Source organism: Littorina saxatilis, linkage group LG17, assembly GCF_037325665.1.
Source record: "Littorina saxatilis isolate snail1 linkage group LG17, US_GU_Lsax_2.0, whole genome shotgun sequence".
In the NCBI taxonomy this organism is placed as follows: Eukaryota; Metazoa; Mollusca; class Gastropoda; order Littorinimorpha; family Littorinidae; genus Littorina; species Littorina saxatilis.
This window is the reverse complement of record NC_090261.1, coordinates 27,061,201-27,079,135: the sequence shown is the minus strand read 5'-3', so window position 1 is coordinate 27,079,135 and position 17,935 is coordinate 27,061,201. Positions and strand designations below refer to the sequence as shown.

Genomic DNA, 17,935 nt, shown 5'->3' with positions numbered 1-17,935 from the left:
TCAAGTCTCCTAAAGGGTAAAATAACTAATGCAAGAAAGTTTGATGATTGTGCAAGGCTTTTCATGAGGTAGGGAATCTGCCATAGACTTTGCAGTGCAGCTGCTTCTATAGGAAGAGAGGATATGAATGCTTGTGTCTATTGGGCAAGAAACTCTCTCACACATGCACAATATGAAAGATCAAGGCTATATTTAGTATGTGAGGTGGAAACACAGGTGATGAACATTGTAAGTTGTGTCTAACAAGCAGATGGAAAAGAAATGAAAGCTCAAGGTATCCAAACATGATTCAGGCGATCATTTTGAATCGCAGAAGTGATAGATTTTCTGTGCTGTCTGATCAGCAAGTTTGCAAAACTGAAAAGACGAAAGCTCTCGGAAAAATGCCTGTGTTTGGCATTGTTGTCAGTTACACTGGTACCTGCAGGCAGTGACGGCCTGTAGATAGACAAGGTTACGAAGACTGATGGTACGTAGCATGGCATTGACGTGGATAGTGGATGGAGGGAAATATTAACGAAATATGACTAGCATGGAGAAGCTGAGAAAAGTCTGACATTGACCTGATTTGGAACTGAATTGATTGGACTTGTTCTCAGAAGCTTGATTTGTTGGTGTATACAGTGGTACCTGTGATGAGAGACTGTCCCTGAGACTAGCCAAACTGTGGCCTATACTGCAGGTATCTCTGACAGGGATACGCTGTTTAAAGGCACTTTCCTTTCTGTGTAGACCATCTTGTCATACACCACAGATCTTTTACGGCTGTTAGGTTTACATAGGATAACAGCATCCGTCCATTTGAACCAATACCAAAACGACAGCATGGCTGCTTCCTGTGCAGAGCACTCATTTTTTGGTAGATCTATTTTGTGGATTGACATAGGTGTTTGTTAAGCCTCAAATTCATTGGGCGAAGTAGATTTCGCGAAGTCTCTCTCCACAAAGTTGGCTGCACTAAGCTTTAAGCACTGAATTTTTGGTAAAAAGACGTCGCAAAGTCTTTGTAAAGTGGACGTCGGGCTAAGTTATAATTGTACTGAGCAAAGATAGCACTGGCAGCCAGGCTGTTGACTGTGGGTGATTGACAGAGTGCTCAAGTTTAAGGGGTCTCTTATCCCATGTGAAACCTTGAGTGTATCTAGTGTCACATATAACATGGTCTTCACAGGAAGGTGTCTACCTTTAAGCTGATTGACAACTGGACAGCAAGCGCTCTCCATTTTTTGAACTGTTATTAGATGGTTCTCACACCACAGGTACCACTGTGCAAAATGAAAGCTCAGTGCTGTGTCACTTCTGACTATCCACGATTCAAGATAATCAGCTTACCTTCACATAGTGATGAAATTTGTAAGCTGTGGAATGACAGGTGTCGAATACGGCTTCTGACCGTTTATACTGGACAGAATTCAGAAAGAACAGATAACCAAACACATTAATGAAGTACAACACGAAAGCATCTGAAGGCGTGCGTTGCAAAGTATCAGTGTGCCATGTTTCTTTCTTATTGCTGAGGTGGTGATACTGATAGCGCTTGGACAACCAAGCGCTCAATACAAACAGTTGTACTGAACTTTTTTTCCATTTGTCTGTGAACAAGGGATGGAATATGACATGTTTTTTGCTAGAAGTCTGTGTAAAAGGATTGAATGTGAAAGTTTTGCTAGTGGTTAATGTATAAGGGATGTTTGTGTAAATGGTATAAGGATATAATGTTTGTTTCTCCACCAACGGACATTGTTCTTAGTGTGTGCATGCTTGTTTTTTCACCCTACCTCGGACGAAAAGTTGTGATGCTGCAGTTTAACTACTGTGGAAATATCGTGAATGGATTAGAAAGATGGAGATAGTATATCTTTAAGAAAGACACATAATTAATGTTGAGATACAATTAAGATTGTTCTTGTCTACAAAAAAGAAGTGGGTGCTGGGTTTCATGGATAGCGAACACGAAACCGCCTGTTTCTTTCGTAGAAATTAGGTAGAAGTTATCATGGAATATCATGTGGTTTGGATGTGCATAGAAAAGTAAAGTGGACCTTAATCCTGAGCTGAAACAGCCATAACAACAACTGAATTATTGCAGATATTCTCATTCATCATTTGCAAAGTTTCAAGAAATGAGGTCTGCGCTCTAAATATAAACGGTAGCATTAGCATGTGTGTTTTGCCAAACTGGTCTCCTGGCACCTGAGCGAATAAAAAGCATTGAAATGAACAAGCAAACTTTTATCTCCAATTTTGATTATGATTCTCATTTACTGATAATCAGGATTACTTTACAGTGGAGAGTTCTCTGTGTTGTTTAGCTTGTACTAGATGAAGATCAGGGTACACATTTTACAGCAGAGTTCAGCTTTTCTGGATGGAGACTGCAGATTTCAGATTTTTTTTTATAAAAATACTGTTTGGCATGGAATGGAGAAGAAGATAGAGGAAGGGGTGATAAAAACATGGATATGACACTTCATTGTTAAATAATCATTTCGAATGCATGGACACACATACATAGTCATAATGATATGAGGTGTGTGTATCTGTGTGAGAAGTGTGCATTTTATTTTCGATGTAGAGCTGTTTTATTATGTTTTACACATGTGTGAGATGTAAAGATGACTTTAAACCAAGGTTGCATGGACTGTGTGGCTTCTTTTATTCAGTGAATAAACTGGTGTCAGCTGTACAACACAGTTAAAAAAAATACGTGATCATCAAATGAGAGAAGGAATATAATATATAGCAGAGCAGGTGTGTTTGTGGAGCTTAAAATATTATTTTAATTCTGGATGAATCTATGATTTAGAAGGCGGTTTTCTCTAAAACTTGCCAGTATCCAGATGCACCACACACAAAAACACACACACACTCATGCACTTTCACTCACACATGCACACACAATGTCACACACACACACACACACACTGTCACACGCATGCATAAACTCGCACACGAAAATCCTCTCACTAAATCCCACACACACACACGCTGACTGAGCAGGAACTGAGAAGGCACTTAACACAACAGTCGCCAAGTTTCAGGCCTTGATCAGTTGGACCACAGATAGCTCCGTTCTTCCAGTGTGCATTGTAGAATGGAGCCTTTATTATATCTAGTTTTTCCTATATATTATAGCAATCTGTACATGCTCACCGACACCTTTTGGAGGAGAAAGACAACTAATGCAGTACTCTGTGCCATTTCTTCCTCGAGTCTAACAACTGTGTTCTCTGATTTTCTGATATGAATGTGAAATGGGAGTGAGGGCATTTGGTGTATTTTTTTTGACATTCTGTTTTTTCTTTCATTTTATTTTGGTTTTGATTGTAATGGTAAGAGTGGATATGCTGAATTATAGGAAGCAATGAAGAGCGCGCTTTTTTTGTTATTTGATCGAAACCGAGTTCTAAGTCCATTTCCGTATTTTTGAGTGTTGAATGAATTGATTTGAGTCATGAGCCATGATTTTGTTGTTGCCTGTACAGTACAGACATTTGGAATGTGCATGCAAGTACTGTGTGTTATGCATGGTTTCCTTTTTAACCAACCATTCAAAGTAGAATTCTTTTAGCGTCATGACCGTGGCCTCCGGATTGTTCTGGAGGGCCATCCCTGTGTTGTGTTGGTGTGTTCATTGACAGCAAACTTGATTTTGATATATGAGAACTTGCCTTCATTGTTTGTGGTGTATATTCCATCTTGTCTGTATTCAACAGCGAGTGTTTTTTTTTAATGCTGTAACGGGTGTGTATTTGTGACAAATTGTATATGGTGTGGAGTTTGTTCGCAGAGGACAGAATAAACAATGTTTGGGAATAACTCTTTCAGAGGTATTACCGGATTTCATCTATTATTCTCAAGAGTTGCATAGATATAGATATGTACCGCCCACTCATCCCGCAGTGGGGCACTGCGGTTATGAAATTAAAGGCCCCTCCTGTTTTTGGAACCGCAGGAGCTTTCTAGTTTGCTGTTAGGTAGATTTTTGGTTCCTCTTTCCTGTCATGCTCTCTTTTTCTTCATGAATTCTTTTCTTTTTTCTGCCTCCTTGCTCATTCACCTGTATTTTTTCCAAAAATCTCTTCTCTTGCCGCTTGTCTCGCGATTCATGTATAGTTTAATCTGTTAGTGTTCTGATGTAAGTCCAGCAGTAGATAGGTTAAGCCTATTTTTACATACTGGAAACTGGTAATCTTCCAGTAGGTATTAATTTAGTTTTACTAAAGCCTGCTGGGACACAAGTAATGGGTTAGTGCATTTGTAAACAGGAATCGCTTGACAAGTAAGTGGCCCCCTTCATCCCCTCCTTCCTCGTCCTGATATGGCTCTGCGTAGTCGGCTGGACGTTAAGCAACAAATAAACAAACAGCCCACTCAGCAGGGATGGAGTTTTGGTGTGCCTATTATTTGCCTTGAAGAGGCTGTGATGTGTTTTGTGCGAGTTCACACTGTCAGGGAAAGTACAGAAATTGAAAGGTAATTAATCATGGCAAGGAGTGCGCACGTAGGAACTGCAAGGCTGTGATGAATTATTAAAACTACAGTGGTGCCTGCAATGCCATGTGAAGCCCCTCTGATCAGAGTACACCTCTTTCTAAAGGTCACATGTTGTCCCTTAGACTATAAACTTGACTCAAGTTTACCTGCTATTAAAGGACACCTGCAAAGTGGGAACACGTTTGGTTGGTCTCAAGGGTGTCCTTTCTTCAGAGGTAGTTCTCTACTGTCCATGTCAGGGCTAGTTTTGGGAAAACAGTATGGGCCTGAAGATGTTTCCTTTTGCTCTGGTTCGATCAGTTGTTGCTGTCTAAGGGATTAGTGAAGTGAAAGGGGAAGCAACATATTTGAAAACAATATCAAAACAAATGTATATGCTAAATACATCAGTATATTAATAGGTAAGTAAAAGGTTTGCAAGGACAGTCACAGGTTATAAGTTTTGATTGTCAACATATTATTCAACATGACTTTCTTTTAGTAATGTGCATACATACTGACAGGTATGGACACACACGCACTGCAAACATACACACACTGCAAACATACACAAACACATTCACACTCATGGATGCACACACATTGACCTGCCATTTTTGCCTGTGAATAAAAGATCTTCCTCAGTAGGTATGCAGTTGTGATTTTACATCTCCTCACTGTGTTTTTGTGTGTGCGAGTGTTTCGTTCCATCATTTTGAACATGGATGCATAACTGTTCCAGCGTGGTCAAAAATCATGTTGGTCTTAAGATGAAATTGAAAATAAAAAGTTCAATGTTTAGAGCGTGTAAATGAGATGTAGAGAGAGACTAGGCATAGATTTTTTTTATAATGCCCCTTGTTCTTATGATCGTTGTCATGAAGTTTGTTAGCATAGCCATGGATGCTATTATTATCAACTGATGCTGGAAGAAATTGATTGACTGTGGTTGAAAATTTTGTAATGTATGCTTTTTCATTTTGCCTTTGAATTTTATTATCTTTAATCAGTATATCATCTGATAAAAAGGAATAAAGCCTATAATATGCATATCCCAGCTTTGGTTTGTTTTTAAAGAGACCTCTTCCTTCCCATGATGATCATGATGTACATCGCCATTTCACCATCCAGCTTTTACAAGCGATAAGAGCATCTGTCGATTTAAACACATACTGTAAAAAAAATCTTGTAAGAACCCCCAAATTTAAGACTTGGTTTCTCAGATGTTCTGTTCATAACATCTGTAAGACCCAATTTTCTTAGCTTTTTGTTTTTTGATAGTTCTTCAAAGGGGGTTCCACTGACAGCCTGGTTAGCTGCTCTCCGTAGAGTGAGAATTTTGTTGCTGAATTAGTTTTAATACTGTAACCTGTGTCAACCTGCACAACTATTTCAGCGAATGATCCCGGGGCACTCTGTTCACAAAGCAGCCAGGCTGTTGATGGTTGACATGTGTCCAGGTTGAAGGATCCTCGTATCACATGTAAAAGCTTAGAAAGATCTGTGGTGCTTTACACTATCATTTCAAGGAGATGGAATTCAACTTTAAGTGAAACTTTGCAGATGATGTAAATGTATGCAGTGGAACCCCCCCCCCCCCCCCCCCCCCTCCCTTTTACAACCGTCAAAATCTAAGAAAATCAGGTCTGTAAGGGGATAGTCTTACAGAGGCTATGAGCAGAACGTCTGAGAAAGAATGGTCTGAACCCTTAAACTGGTGCAATTCTGTAACACGTTACATAGCCACTGGTGAATTAACAGAGAGAAAAATAAAGAAAAACGATCATATAGGTTTTCGCATCCATGGGAGGTAATCGGAACCAACCAAACAGACTGAGCCAGTTGCGCGACATGTCGTGACAACCAGGTGACAGTATAGGTAAAGTAGCACGACAACCAGCCTAAGAGTTAATAGGAGGGTTCCACTAATTTGAACTTACATACTCACACTAGCACATGGAAGTTGTGGTTTCAGTGCTCCCGATTATGTCTCATTCATACACACAAGCGAAACACAGTACACTGTTTTAATACAAACCATGGATTCTTGAAATACCACCACTATTCAGGACATTTTACAAAACATACACAATTGTGAGCATTTCATAGCATATCATTGTTTCTGTTCGTTAAAACCCCCTCTATACATTTACTAACTTATATCAAACACTAGCTATAGCTAAATGCTTCCGTTTGAAAAGATAATACAAAGTACAACATATACAAACTAAAAAAACCACCCACTGTTGAGATATAGTCGAACCTGCCCTGGTGACCACATCTCAATAAGGCCCCCCCAAAAAAATAGGTGTGGTTACGGTAACATAGCCAAAATAAATAGGGTAGGAAGGTAGGCAATCACTTTTTTTTTTTTTTACTTTTTTTTCTAATGTGTACAAATTAAACCTACTTGACAGGAAAATAAGCGTGCAACTCGGGCGATTTCGCTTTCATTGCGTTTTCTGCACTCGTTTTTTGTTTGTTTTTTGTTTTTGTTTTTGACAAATGTAATAAAAAGTTATAGGGTCGGCCCCTAAAAATAGGGTAGGTCGGGTTACCGTAACCACACCTATTTTTTTTTTAGGCCTAATGACTACTTATACCCACCATGACACCTAACATCCCCAAAGGATCCCCAGTTTCCATTTAAAAAAAAACACCTTTCCATAGCGACCACTTGTCTATAAAGACCAGTTTTGGTCGGTCCCTTAGTTGGGCTGATGGGGTCTATGTCGACCAAAAGAGTGGGATTCCCTGTAGGTGGAGTTCCTGGAGGGGGATTCCCTGTATACAGGGAATCCCACAGGGTGGAGTTTTTCAATAAAACTTGCAAACCATACTCGAATTTCTAAGAAATATAAAAAAAGATTGAAAACCATCAAATTCTACCGATGTCGCCAAGCATCACGTGACTTTCAGCGATATGGTATTCCCTGTATTCCCTCCACCTACAGGGAATCCCACTCTTTTGGTCGACATAGACCCCATCAGCCTTAGTTGGATGTCGTAGACAGGTTTGACAGTAATACAACACAGACCGTCAGAACAAGTGGAGTGGGTAAGGCCTGGCGCTCCACATCTTCAAAACAGGTATCGTACCTCTTCACTAGAAAGGGAAAGGGTTTCATTACTTGTTCCAAAAATCAAAACAGGAAACGACTACACAGATTTGAACTGAAGCTGACACTACATGACATTCTAATTTTAAAAATTAGCTGTACAAACAGGAAAATAAATGTGTTTTTGTCAAGATTTTCAATCCCAGGAGAATCTGCATAATTACAGCGTGCTATTACAAAAATATGGTCGCCAAGCTACACAGATTCATACTTACCAAGCGCGAGTTCTGAACATGTATTCGTACCCCCTAAACAAACATGTTATATGATTCTTGGCATCAGAAGGTACTTTACCTATTTTACGTAATATTCAACACTGGCAAGTGACAGCAACATAAGCGCACACACACAAAAAAACTAGAAAAAACAGAAACACACACAACTAAACAACAACAGTGAAATGGATTTTACAAAGCGCAGGATGCTAACAGAAATGTCAACAATTCAAGTTGAAGTTGTAGTTCACCTAAGGGCACCATGTAAATGAGATCTGGCCGGAGGTTTGAACCTTTTTTTTCAGTTGTATTTTTTTAATGTATCTTTTCTTTTATTTCATTCTCCACAGAGACAATGCATAAAATGAATACCCAAATTTCATTAGTGACCTTGACCATGGGAAAATCACGCTAGATGTAACACATGAAGCTTTCACGTCATTACATATTAATGAAACATCAATCAAGTTTCATTCTTCTCTGGCTTAAAATCACGTTTCTTATATAATTTCATATTTTATAATGTGAATCTATAACATTTTTTTTTTGTTCAGGTACCTGTACATACACAACATTGAGATGATAAAGGTATATCGGCAGACTGACTGATATATATATAGAAAAAACCCTCTGCATCCTCAACCCTGCCAAATTTTATTAACAGGGTTAAAGGTTAGGTTAGTTGGTAACTTAAGTAGAAAAAAGGTATGTGTGCAATTCCAGTGCAGTGGTGGAAGGGGTTTTTATACAGGTGCTTTTGCCAAGTTCAGAGATGAGTTGAACTTACACGTGTGAAATGACAAGAATTACTATTACATTCACCTAAAGTTTATCATGTCCTGAAATGATTATGATGTCAAATGGTGAGAAAGATGATTAAATTTACCTACAAGTTTAGAAATCTAAAAGTACGGAGCAAGCAGTTAATAACAGCGAGTAATCCAACAGAGATAAACCAATGCTTGCCTTCCCCTTAAGCCGGTGCTACGACATAAATGCAATGATGAAATCAGTTCCAATGATACGAAAGAGGAACAGGCGTATGGTTTTGAGTCAAGACAATGCCCACCAAATTAATTTAAAGATACCTTCCTTCCTCTTTAAACCATTATGTCGGCTACCAATGATCTGGGGCGGGGATATAGCTCAGTTGGTAGCGCGCTGGATTTGTATTCAGTTGGCCGCTGTCAGCGTGAGTTCGATCCCAGGTTCGGCGGAAATTTATTTCACAGAGTCAACTTTGTGTGCAGACTCTCTTCGGTGTCCGAACCTCCCCCCGTGTGCACTACATTGGGTGTGCACGTTAAAGATCCCACGATTGACAAAAGGGTCTTTCCTGGCAAAATTGCTTAGGCACAGTTAATAATTGTCTACCTATACCCGTGTGACTTGAAATAATAGGCCGTGAAAGGTAAATATGCGCCGAAATGGCTGCAATCTACTGGCCGTATAAAATTTCATCTCACACGGCATCACTGCAGAGCGCCTAGAACTGTACACACGGAATATGCGCGATATAAGACTCATTGATTGATTGATTGATCTTTTCTGGTGATTATTAGACACCTTAAGAGCACCCTTTAATTTGAACACATACCAAGTATCTGCAGCTGGGTTGCTTTCTGTGCAGAGTAGGATTGTTGTGCGGAATTTATTTCACAGATTTACAAAGGTGCAAAATATTAAAACACTTCAGCCCTGGGACAGTAGGGGCGACCATCCCCAACCAGGCGCGCTCACAGGTGGCGGATAGTGAGATGGCCTTCAGATATGGAGGTTAGCTGCGAAATAAGCCAGGCTTGCCAGGACGAATAAGCAGTCGCGGACCAACTGGCGGTGCTTCCAACAGGATGGGGCGGGGTAACAGGTGGCACTGTTACACTCAAGAAATACCCCAGGTCTCCAATGACGGGAGCATCATGCGACCAAGAGCCGCATCTTAAGTTCTAGCCCTGGGGAAGGTCACCTCAGATAAACAAACCAGCCAGCTATGGCCAAATAGCCGGGTAGACTGGACTCGACAGCCCTGTTTGTTTATTTGTTGCTTAACGTCCAGCCGACTACGCAGAGCCATATCAGGACGAGGAAGGGGGGGATGAAGGGGGCCACTTGTCAAGCGATTCCTGTTTACAAATGCACTAACCCATTACTTGTGCCCCAGCAGGCTTTAGTAAAACTAAATTAATACCTACTGGAAGATTACCAGTTTCCAGTATGTTAAAATAGGCTTAACCTATCTACTGCTGGACTTACATCAGAACACTAACAGATTAAACTATACATGAATCGCGAGACAAGCGGCAAGAGAAGAGATTTTTGGAAAAAATACAGGTGAATGAGCAAGAAGGCAGAAAAAAGAAAAGAATTCATGAAGAAAAAGAGAGCATGACAGGAAAGAGGAACCAAAAATCTACCTAACAGCAAACTAGAAAGCTCCTGCGGTTCCAAAAACAGGAGGGGCTTTTAATTTCATAACCGCAGTGCCCCACTGCGGGAGACAGCCCTGTAAAGCCACCAGTCTAGGAGAAGGACCACTCCGATATAAAAACACGCTGAAGCCGGATGAGCTGGGCCATATATGGCGCATAACGACAGCTCAACGCATCAACGCTCATATGACAGACGACAAAACACTTCAGCAAAAAACAAAAACAAAAAAATGAAAAGAAAAAAAGGTCCATTGCACAGAAAGCAGCCAGCTTGTAGATTTTTGGTATACATCAAAGTGGCAATAAGCTCTTCTCCAATGTAAAAACAACCATGTATAGATCTATCAAGACATACATGGTTTTTACTGGAAGATTCAAGGTATCTTTCACAAGCCTGATTATAACCTTAGGAATACATATCCCTCTTCACTCCTAACACACAAAAAGTTCATGCACCTTAGATTGCCAGCAAGTAGAATTGGATGCAAACAATACATCACTAGAACAATGTTAACCTCAGTAACTATGTTGTACCCACACACTCACACATAAATTTAAGTAAAATGCTGAGTTTATTTATTTATTTGGTGTTTAACGTCGTTTTCAACCACGAAGGTTATATCGCGACGGGGGAAGATGGGATAGAGCCACTTGTAAATTGTTTCTTGTTCACAAAAGCACTAATCAAAAATTTGCTCCAGGGGCTTGCAACGTAGTACAATATATTACCTTACTGGGAGAATGCAAGTTTCCAGTACAAAGGACTTAACATTTCTTACATACTGCTTGACTAAAATCTTTACAAAAATGGACTATATTCTATACAAGAAACACTGAACAAGGGTAAAAGGAGAAACAGAATCCGTTAGTCGCCTCTTACGACATGCTGGGGAGCATCGGGCAAATTCTTTCTCGTCCCAACCAATATGGGACTCCCTCTAACCCGCGGGGGGTAAGTAAAATGCTGAGGTAATCATAACCTCCCGCACATGCACAAAACCCAAAGTTACACATTTACAATGCCACATCATGAATTGCACCAACAGAAAAACGCCAACCTAAAATAAAAATGATACTCCAAAAGTGTCGCCCCAGTGCGTTATCAGGAACATCCGTATTTCTATACAAGTGTAAGTTTAAAGCCACACTCGTTATCGTAAAAACAGTTTGGCTGACTAAATCTCAGATCTTTCCAGAAATTTACAGAAGATAACACCATCCTTCCAGTTGGACACATACCAAAAATCAACATTTTGCTGTGGTAAGTTGGAAGTATTTGACAAATTAATGTCCTTAAAAAGTCACCAGTGACCTATATACGAATTTGATTCACACAAAAATTCCCACATAAACAGAGAGCATATGTATATGCTGTTCATTTTGGGTATGTGACCAAGTGGAGGGATGGTCTTATTCCATGTAAAATCCTTGCCACATCTGAGTTAGTGTGCTGGACTGTTTTCATGGGAAGGAGTGTGCATGTGCCTTCAACATTACATGTTACACTTCACAAATACTGAAACATGAAATTATGCAAACTGTTCTATGCTCAACAACTAATGCAATTACTGTTCAACACACACATGACAACCCAACTTCTTGTTATTTTTACAACGATATGCACACAATCGACAAGCAGTAGAAATACCATAGAAAGGCAGTGTGGACATTATGGTGGGGTGAAGAATGACATTGCTCTACATCAAAAACAACAAATATACAGACATGCTCCTGACACTCAGAAAAAGTGCAATAATCCAGACAAATCCAGTTTGTGTTACACGTTCAACACACAATAAAACAACTGTATTAGGACACATAATGTTACATGTACACCTGCACTATTTACTCCCCCATACCTTACTTCTCATACAACATCTTAACCCTTGGGCTGGTTGTCGCGACATATAATGCGCTACTTTACGTATACTGTCACCTGGTTGTCACGACATATGTCGCGCTACTGGCTCAGTCTGTTTGATCGGTTCCGATTACCTCCCATGGATGTGAAAACCTATATGACCGTTTTTCTTTATTTCTCTCTCTGTTAATTCACCAGTGGCTATGTAACGTGTTACAGAATTGCACCAGTTTAAGGGTTAAAAGCCACCAATGATATGTCCAAGCTTTTACAGAGAATAAGAACATCCAAGTCATCCTTACCTTTATACAGAATAATACTAAAGTTTAACAGCCTGACTGTTTTCTGAGCATATTTAGTGGCATTTTTTGCTGAGTTGATGGCAATTTTGTCTGAGTTGATTTAGTATCTGACACCTACGTTAATGAGAAAAATGTATTCATCAAAAAGGCCCAATTCTCCACACGAAACAGACGGACTGTTGATGTTTGGTATGTGTCCTAGCAGAGGATGCTCTTATTTCTGTGTAAAAAGCCTAGGCAGATCTGTGGTGATGTATGTGACCGTAAACAAGGGAAAGAAGGGATGTGTATCTCTTATTCTTTACACACACACACACACACACACAAACATACATCAATGCGCTCTCATGCATTGAGGCCACTCTGCCAGAGATTAGATAAGTTTAAACAAATCTTAGTCAACACCAATTTAAAACTCAATGCTGCACTGCCGGCTTTCTTGCACTCAAATGTTCCCACAAGAAATAATCTCAAGCCCTTCCTTGATCATGTAAATAGTACACAGTGATCATGCTAGGTGTTTGGGGGACTGGTATTGACTAATTGATAAGAAGAATACAGTACATCGTAATAAAAATACAGCCAGATGTCTCGTAACAAAAAATACTGTCACATGCTTCTTGCAACTGGTCAAACTAGACTGTAATGCCAAAGCAAATTTGTTTCTTGCATGAGAAACTGTCAAATGCAATCTTAAATGGTAGGACAGACTTGACACAACCGTTGAACGCTAAAATTAACAAGAAGAGCAAACGCTCGATCGAGTCACTTTCGCAGTTCTGAATATTATATGAGGCATCAGATGGACAGGAAGAAATTGCTATTCACAACACAATGAGTCACGTTCACATAAAATTTGAGCCCGGTCACTTTTATAGTTTCCGAGAAAAGCCCAACGTTAAGTTGTGTGTTGCCGAACAGAAAAGGCTAGTTATCTCCCTTGTTTTTCTGATAACGTTCGTAAAAGGCTACAGATGTAAATACTTTGATGTAAAGAATAATCCTACAAAGTTTCAATCACATCCGATGAACTTTGTCAAAGATATAAAATGTCTAATTTTTCCTTTGACGCTGACCTGTGACCTTGAAAAAGGTCAAAGGTCAACAAAACCATCGTTAAAGTGTAGAGGTCATTGGAGGTCACGACTAAACAAAATATGAGCCCGATCGCTTTGATAGTTTCCGAGAAAAGTCCAACGTTAAGGTGGTGTCTACGGCCGGCCAGCCGGCCGGCCGGCCGGCCGGCCGGCCGGACAGACTAACACTGACCGATTACATAGAGTCACTTTTTCTCAAGTGACTCAAAAAGAAAAAGAACGTAGGACAGACTTACTGAAGAATGGCTGTATTATCTTTGAATCGCTATCAAACTACCGCCACAAGGGCAACTGAACGAATAGCTGAGGAAATATGCTTTTTATGGTTCCATTAAAAAAAAAAATCTCAATCACACATTAGCATGAGGTATCATTGTATCAAAGTAAAAACTGAACATTCAACTTTAATTAATTTCATCCTGAAAAAAAAGTGATGTATTACTCTCAGTGGCAGCAGAAAATAGATTTAATGTACACACCATAATTGTACAGACATTACTTTACATCATACAAACAAGAACAAATACACAAGTAAGCTCACGTCACACAAGAAAAATGGATCATATCAGCTACACGTACATCATTTCAGCAAGTCGCAAGTCACCAAGCACGCATTCAGTTAACTCAAGTCACACAGCAGAAGGAAAACTATCAGCAATATACAATCCTCACTACATTGTGCATTTCACCTTTTCGCATCATTACACAGGACAGAGTTTTCACTATTTCACAGTACTACATTGTACAAAGTTCATGACTTTTCAAAGTACATTGTACCATGAAATGTTGAGAAGCCAGACTGAAACATACATTTGGCAAAACTCATCTTTCTTCGTAAAAGGCAACCTGTATAAAAACTAATCGAAAAAAAAAGGAACACTGGACACCTTGACATTTTTCTGAACATGACGGTAAGGTTCAGCTGTAAACCAGCCAGCATTCCCAAGGACCACAGAAAATACAACACACACATTACACATCGAAGGGGGACAATACTGTTTGTAATGTTGGTGTAGTCGCTTGCTCCTGGCATCACTAGTCTCCCTTCACCAGTGAATAAATCATCCTGAAATCAAACGTAGAAAAAAAGATTCAGAAAAAAAATATCATGGATGACGCACTTTCTCACCACAGCAGTATATATTCTAATATCAAAACCAACATCCTGTTAATTTCCTTCAAGTGAAGAATTGATTTGTGAAGAAGACAATTACCCCCGTTAACCTTCCTTCTAAAATTAGAATTCATAATTGTATGGAAATCAATATGAGCAATGATAATATCATCCAGCAAATACCACTGTGCAATTGTCAGACTTACCATTTGTTGCATTTGACCACAGATCAATCCCTTTTTCAACAGTCTAAAGTCTTCCCTCGTTTCCTCCTTCAATTCAAATTGTTCATAATTTACAGCCAAAATACCACTAAATTTATCATGGAAGGAAAAACAGCACACATACATGTACAGGTATATGAAGAAGAATATCAAGTGAATGCCGAGGCGTATAAGACTTTCTCGCATGTAGTTTTTGAGCTGCTGGCGGTTGTGGATTTCCGTGGGATCGAACATGCCAATGTCACCTGATGGCTTCATCACAAGTCTGAAACACAGGACACGTACACCACAGGGTTACAGATATATGCAAGGAACGAGTAGAATCATGATCACCAGCATTGCACACAAAAACAGCACGCTGGAAGTAGAATAGAAACAGGAAGCAATCCTGTGCATGTTAATGCTAACGCTAACAGTAACACTAGTAGTAGTACATGTAATACTAATTGTAACAGTACGAACACAAGCTTTTTTTCCTCATACTATTTAAGATCTGCAACAGCAAGACAATAATGATTGAAAAGAAACAGTATCATAGTAGTTTCTATTCTTCCAGCATAAGACTAAGAGGTACTTATAGAAATGGTCATCAATAACTATGTACAAACTTGTACAAAAACACATCTTACTTGTAAGTGAGCCAGCAGCCGAGTGGAGCGTAGAGGAGAAAGATGAACCAATGACCCGTGATCAACAGAAGCACAACCAGGATGTCTTGAGCTATCACCTCGGGCAACACCCACTGCAAAGACAAAACAACACTGTAAGTGACTTCAACATGCCCCAGGTGCTGTAAATACCGTTTCAGACATAGTCTTGAAAAAATGTGATTTTGGAGTAGTGGACACGGTTTTTAAAACCTTGCTTTCCTCAACATTGCAAAATTTTCTGTACAGGTCTGTTTTCAGATTTATTTACAATTACAATCAGAGAAGTAAAAAAAAAAAAGAGTACAGGATCTATGAAAAAGCTGTGTAAAACTGCAAGAGGTTGTAAAAAGTAAAAACAGATGAATAAACCAATCACAACAAGAACAAATACTGTTCTTCACACTCTCAATGACATAAGCAACTGATAAACAACTAGATTTCAAAGTAAAGAAATGTTGTACACAACAAAACATTTATCAGAACAAACATGAAACCTTCAGAACCTACCAACTCCTACCGCAAAATCACGGTAGTCATTTCTTAATGTTAAAACCTCACTTTTAATATTCTTAACATGTATCTATACATGTATATATATATGTACTTACAAAGTTGAGTTTTTCGCAGCATGTTCTGGCGTTCAGGTAATCACACTCAAGATCTGACAAAGTAATTACCTGGAGGGTTAAGGCTGTATCTGCCGTTATTGTTGTAAGGCCCCCCCCCAAAAAAAAGGTGTGGTTACGGTAACATAGCCAAAAAAAATAGGGTAGGAAGGTAGGCAATCACTTGTTTTTTTTTAAACTTTTTTTTCTAATGTGTACTTCTTCTTCTTCTTCTTCTGCGTTCGTGGGCTGAAACTCCCACGTACACTCGTGTTTTTTGCACGAGTGGAATTTTACGTGTATGACCGTTTTTACCCCGCCATTAAGGCAGCCATACGCCGCTTTCGGAGGAAGCATGCTGGATATTTTCGTGTTTCTATAACCCACCGAACTCTGACATGGATTACAGGATCTTTTCCGTGCGCACTTGGTCTTGTGCTTGCGTGTACACACGAAGGGGGATAAGCCACAAGCAGGTCTGCACATAACTGAGTTGACCTGGGAGATCGGAAAAATCTCCACACTTAACCCACCAGGCGGCCGCGACCGGGATTCGAACCCTCGACCTTCGGATTAAGAGGCCGACATCTTACCACCCCGCCACAGCGCCCGTCTAATGTGTACAAATTAAACCTACTTGACAGGGAAATAAGTGTGCGACTCGGGCGCTTTCGCTTTCATTGCGTTTTCTGCACTCGTTTTCTTGTGTTTTTTTGGACAAATGTAATAAAAAGTTATAGGGTCGGCCCCTAAAAATAGGGTAGGTCGGGTTACCGTAACCACACCTATTTTTTTTTAGGCCTAATTGTAGAATAAACTTAAAATTTAAAGACAAATATGATTTAATTCACAATCACATAATGATTTGCGACTTCGTTATCAAGAATAGGGAAGAATAGTTAGATTAAACACTTGAGGTGGGAATGATTTTTGTGTGAATGTAAACTGTAATGTAAGTCACTTAATCGGTACTTCAAATAACTAATTAAGAATCCAGGTTTTCCAATTGCTTCGTTTCCAGCCGATTTATGTGGAGCACGTGATGCGCACACAAAATATTGGCGGTCTAGAAGTGTCGTCTGCGCAATAATCGCGGCGGCTTTCTTGACCGCCAAGGACGACCACGCACGTTGTGAGACGTCATTCGTTAGACCTCAATTGTACCGAACAACTTACAAGTGCATCCCTCCTTATGTATGGGATTAATTTGACATTGTCAAATATATAAATTCGCCTATTAAGGGTGTACTTAGTCGAATTTGATCCCTTCAGCTTCAGCCTTAACAATGAAAGTACAGGCAAGTATGCAGGTCTAGTGATGACATAGCATACATCACATGTGACTCTGACTCAACCATGCCGCATGCGGGAAACTTGAATGATCACAAAATAAACCAGACACATTACTGCTATAAGAATCATAGATCTACCGCTGATGGTATTTCGCGCAGTTTAGTCGTTATTACACCTGAGCAAATGCCTGTGCCCCTGAGGGCTGAAAGAATGACAACTCTGTCTCTACAGAGGTGCTGTACTCAAGTACTGAGTAGCACCCAAACAATGCTGATTTTAGGTGGTCCCACTTAATTTATTATCCCAAATCCCCACGAGTGTTCCAAGGATACAAAGTACACGGCGAGAAATAACAGACACGCTTCATCAAACAAGCAGAAGATGAAAAGCATCCCATCAGGACCCATGGCACCAGTTCTTGGCTTATTCCGCAAACAAAATCTCAAAAGTCTTGAAGAGTTCGAAACCGGAATCCAAGGGACGTTACTCTGACGAGTCGTAGCAGGAACAGTAACTCTTATCACCTTGGCATGTTGTTTACTCACAGAGC

At 39.8% G+C, this 17,935-nt stretch overlaps 1 protein-coding gene across 1 annotated transcript; it reads right to left on the bottom strand.

The window, feature by feature from the left end:
- Positions 1-9,960: 9,960 nt before the first annotated feature.
- Positions 9,961-17,869, bottom strand: LOC138953529 (protein cornichon homolog 4-like). Its single transcript, XM_070325364.1, has 5 exons — positions 17,718-17,869; positions 16,096-16,164; positions 15,467-15,579; positions 14,962-15,102; positions 9,961-14,565 (listed from the first exon to the last, which is right to left on the bottom strand). Exons 1-5 carry the CDS (start codon positions 17,790-17,792, stop codon positions 14,535-14,537), a joined length of 429 nt encoding a protein of 142 aa, XP_070181465.1. The 5' UTR covers positions 17,793-17,869; the 3' UTR covers positions 9,961-14,534.
- Between the last annotated feature and the right edge of the window lie 66 nt (positions 17,870-17,935).

Bases quoted from the DNA above. Each gene is read 5' to 3' on its own strand.
- LOC138953529 (XM_070325364.1), bottom strand. From the start codon at position 17,792: ATGGGTCCTGATGGGATGCTTTTCATCTTCTGCTTGTTTGATGAAGCG. The intron at 16,165-17,717 runs GTATCCTTGGAA...TTAACCCTCCAG, and splicing joins TATTTCTCGCCGTGTACTTT to GTAATTACTTTGTCAGATCT. The intron at 14,566-14,961 runs GTATGTGTGCTG...GTTTGATTTCAG, and splicing joins TTCTTCATATACCTGTACAT to GATGATTTATTCACTGGTGA.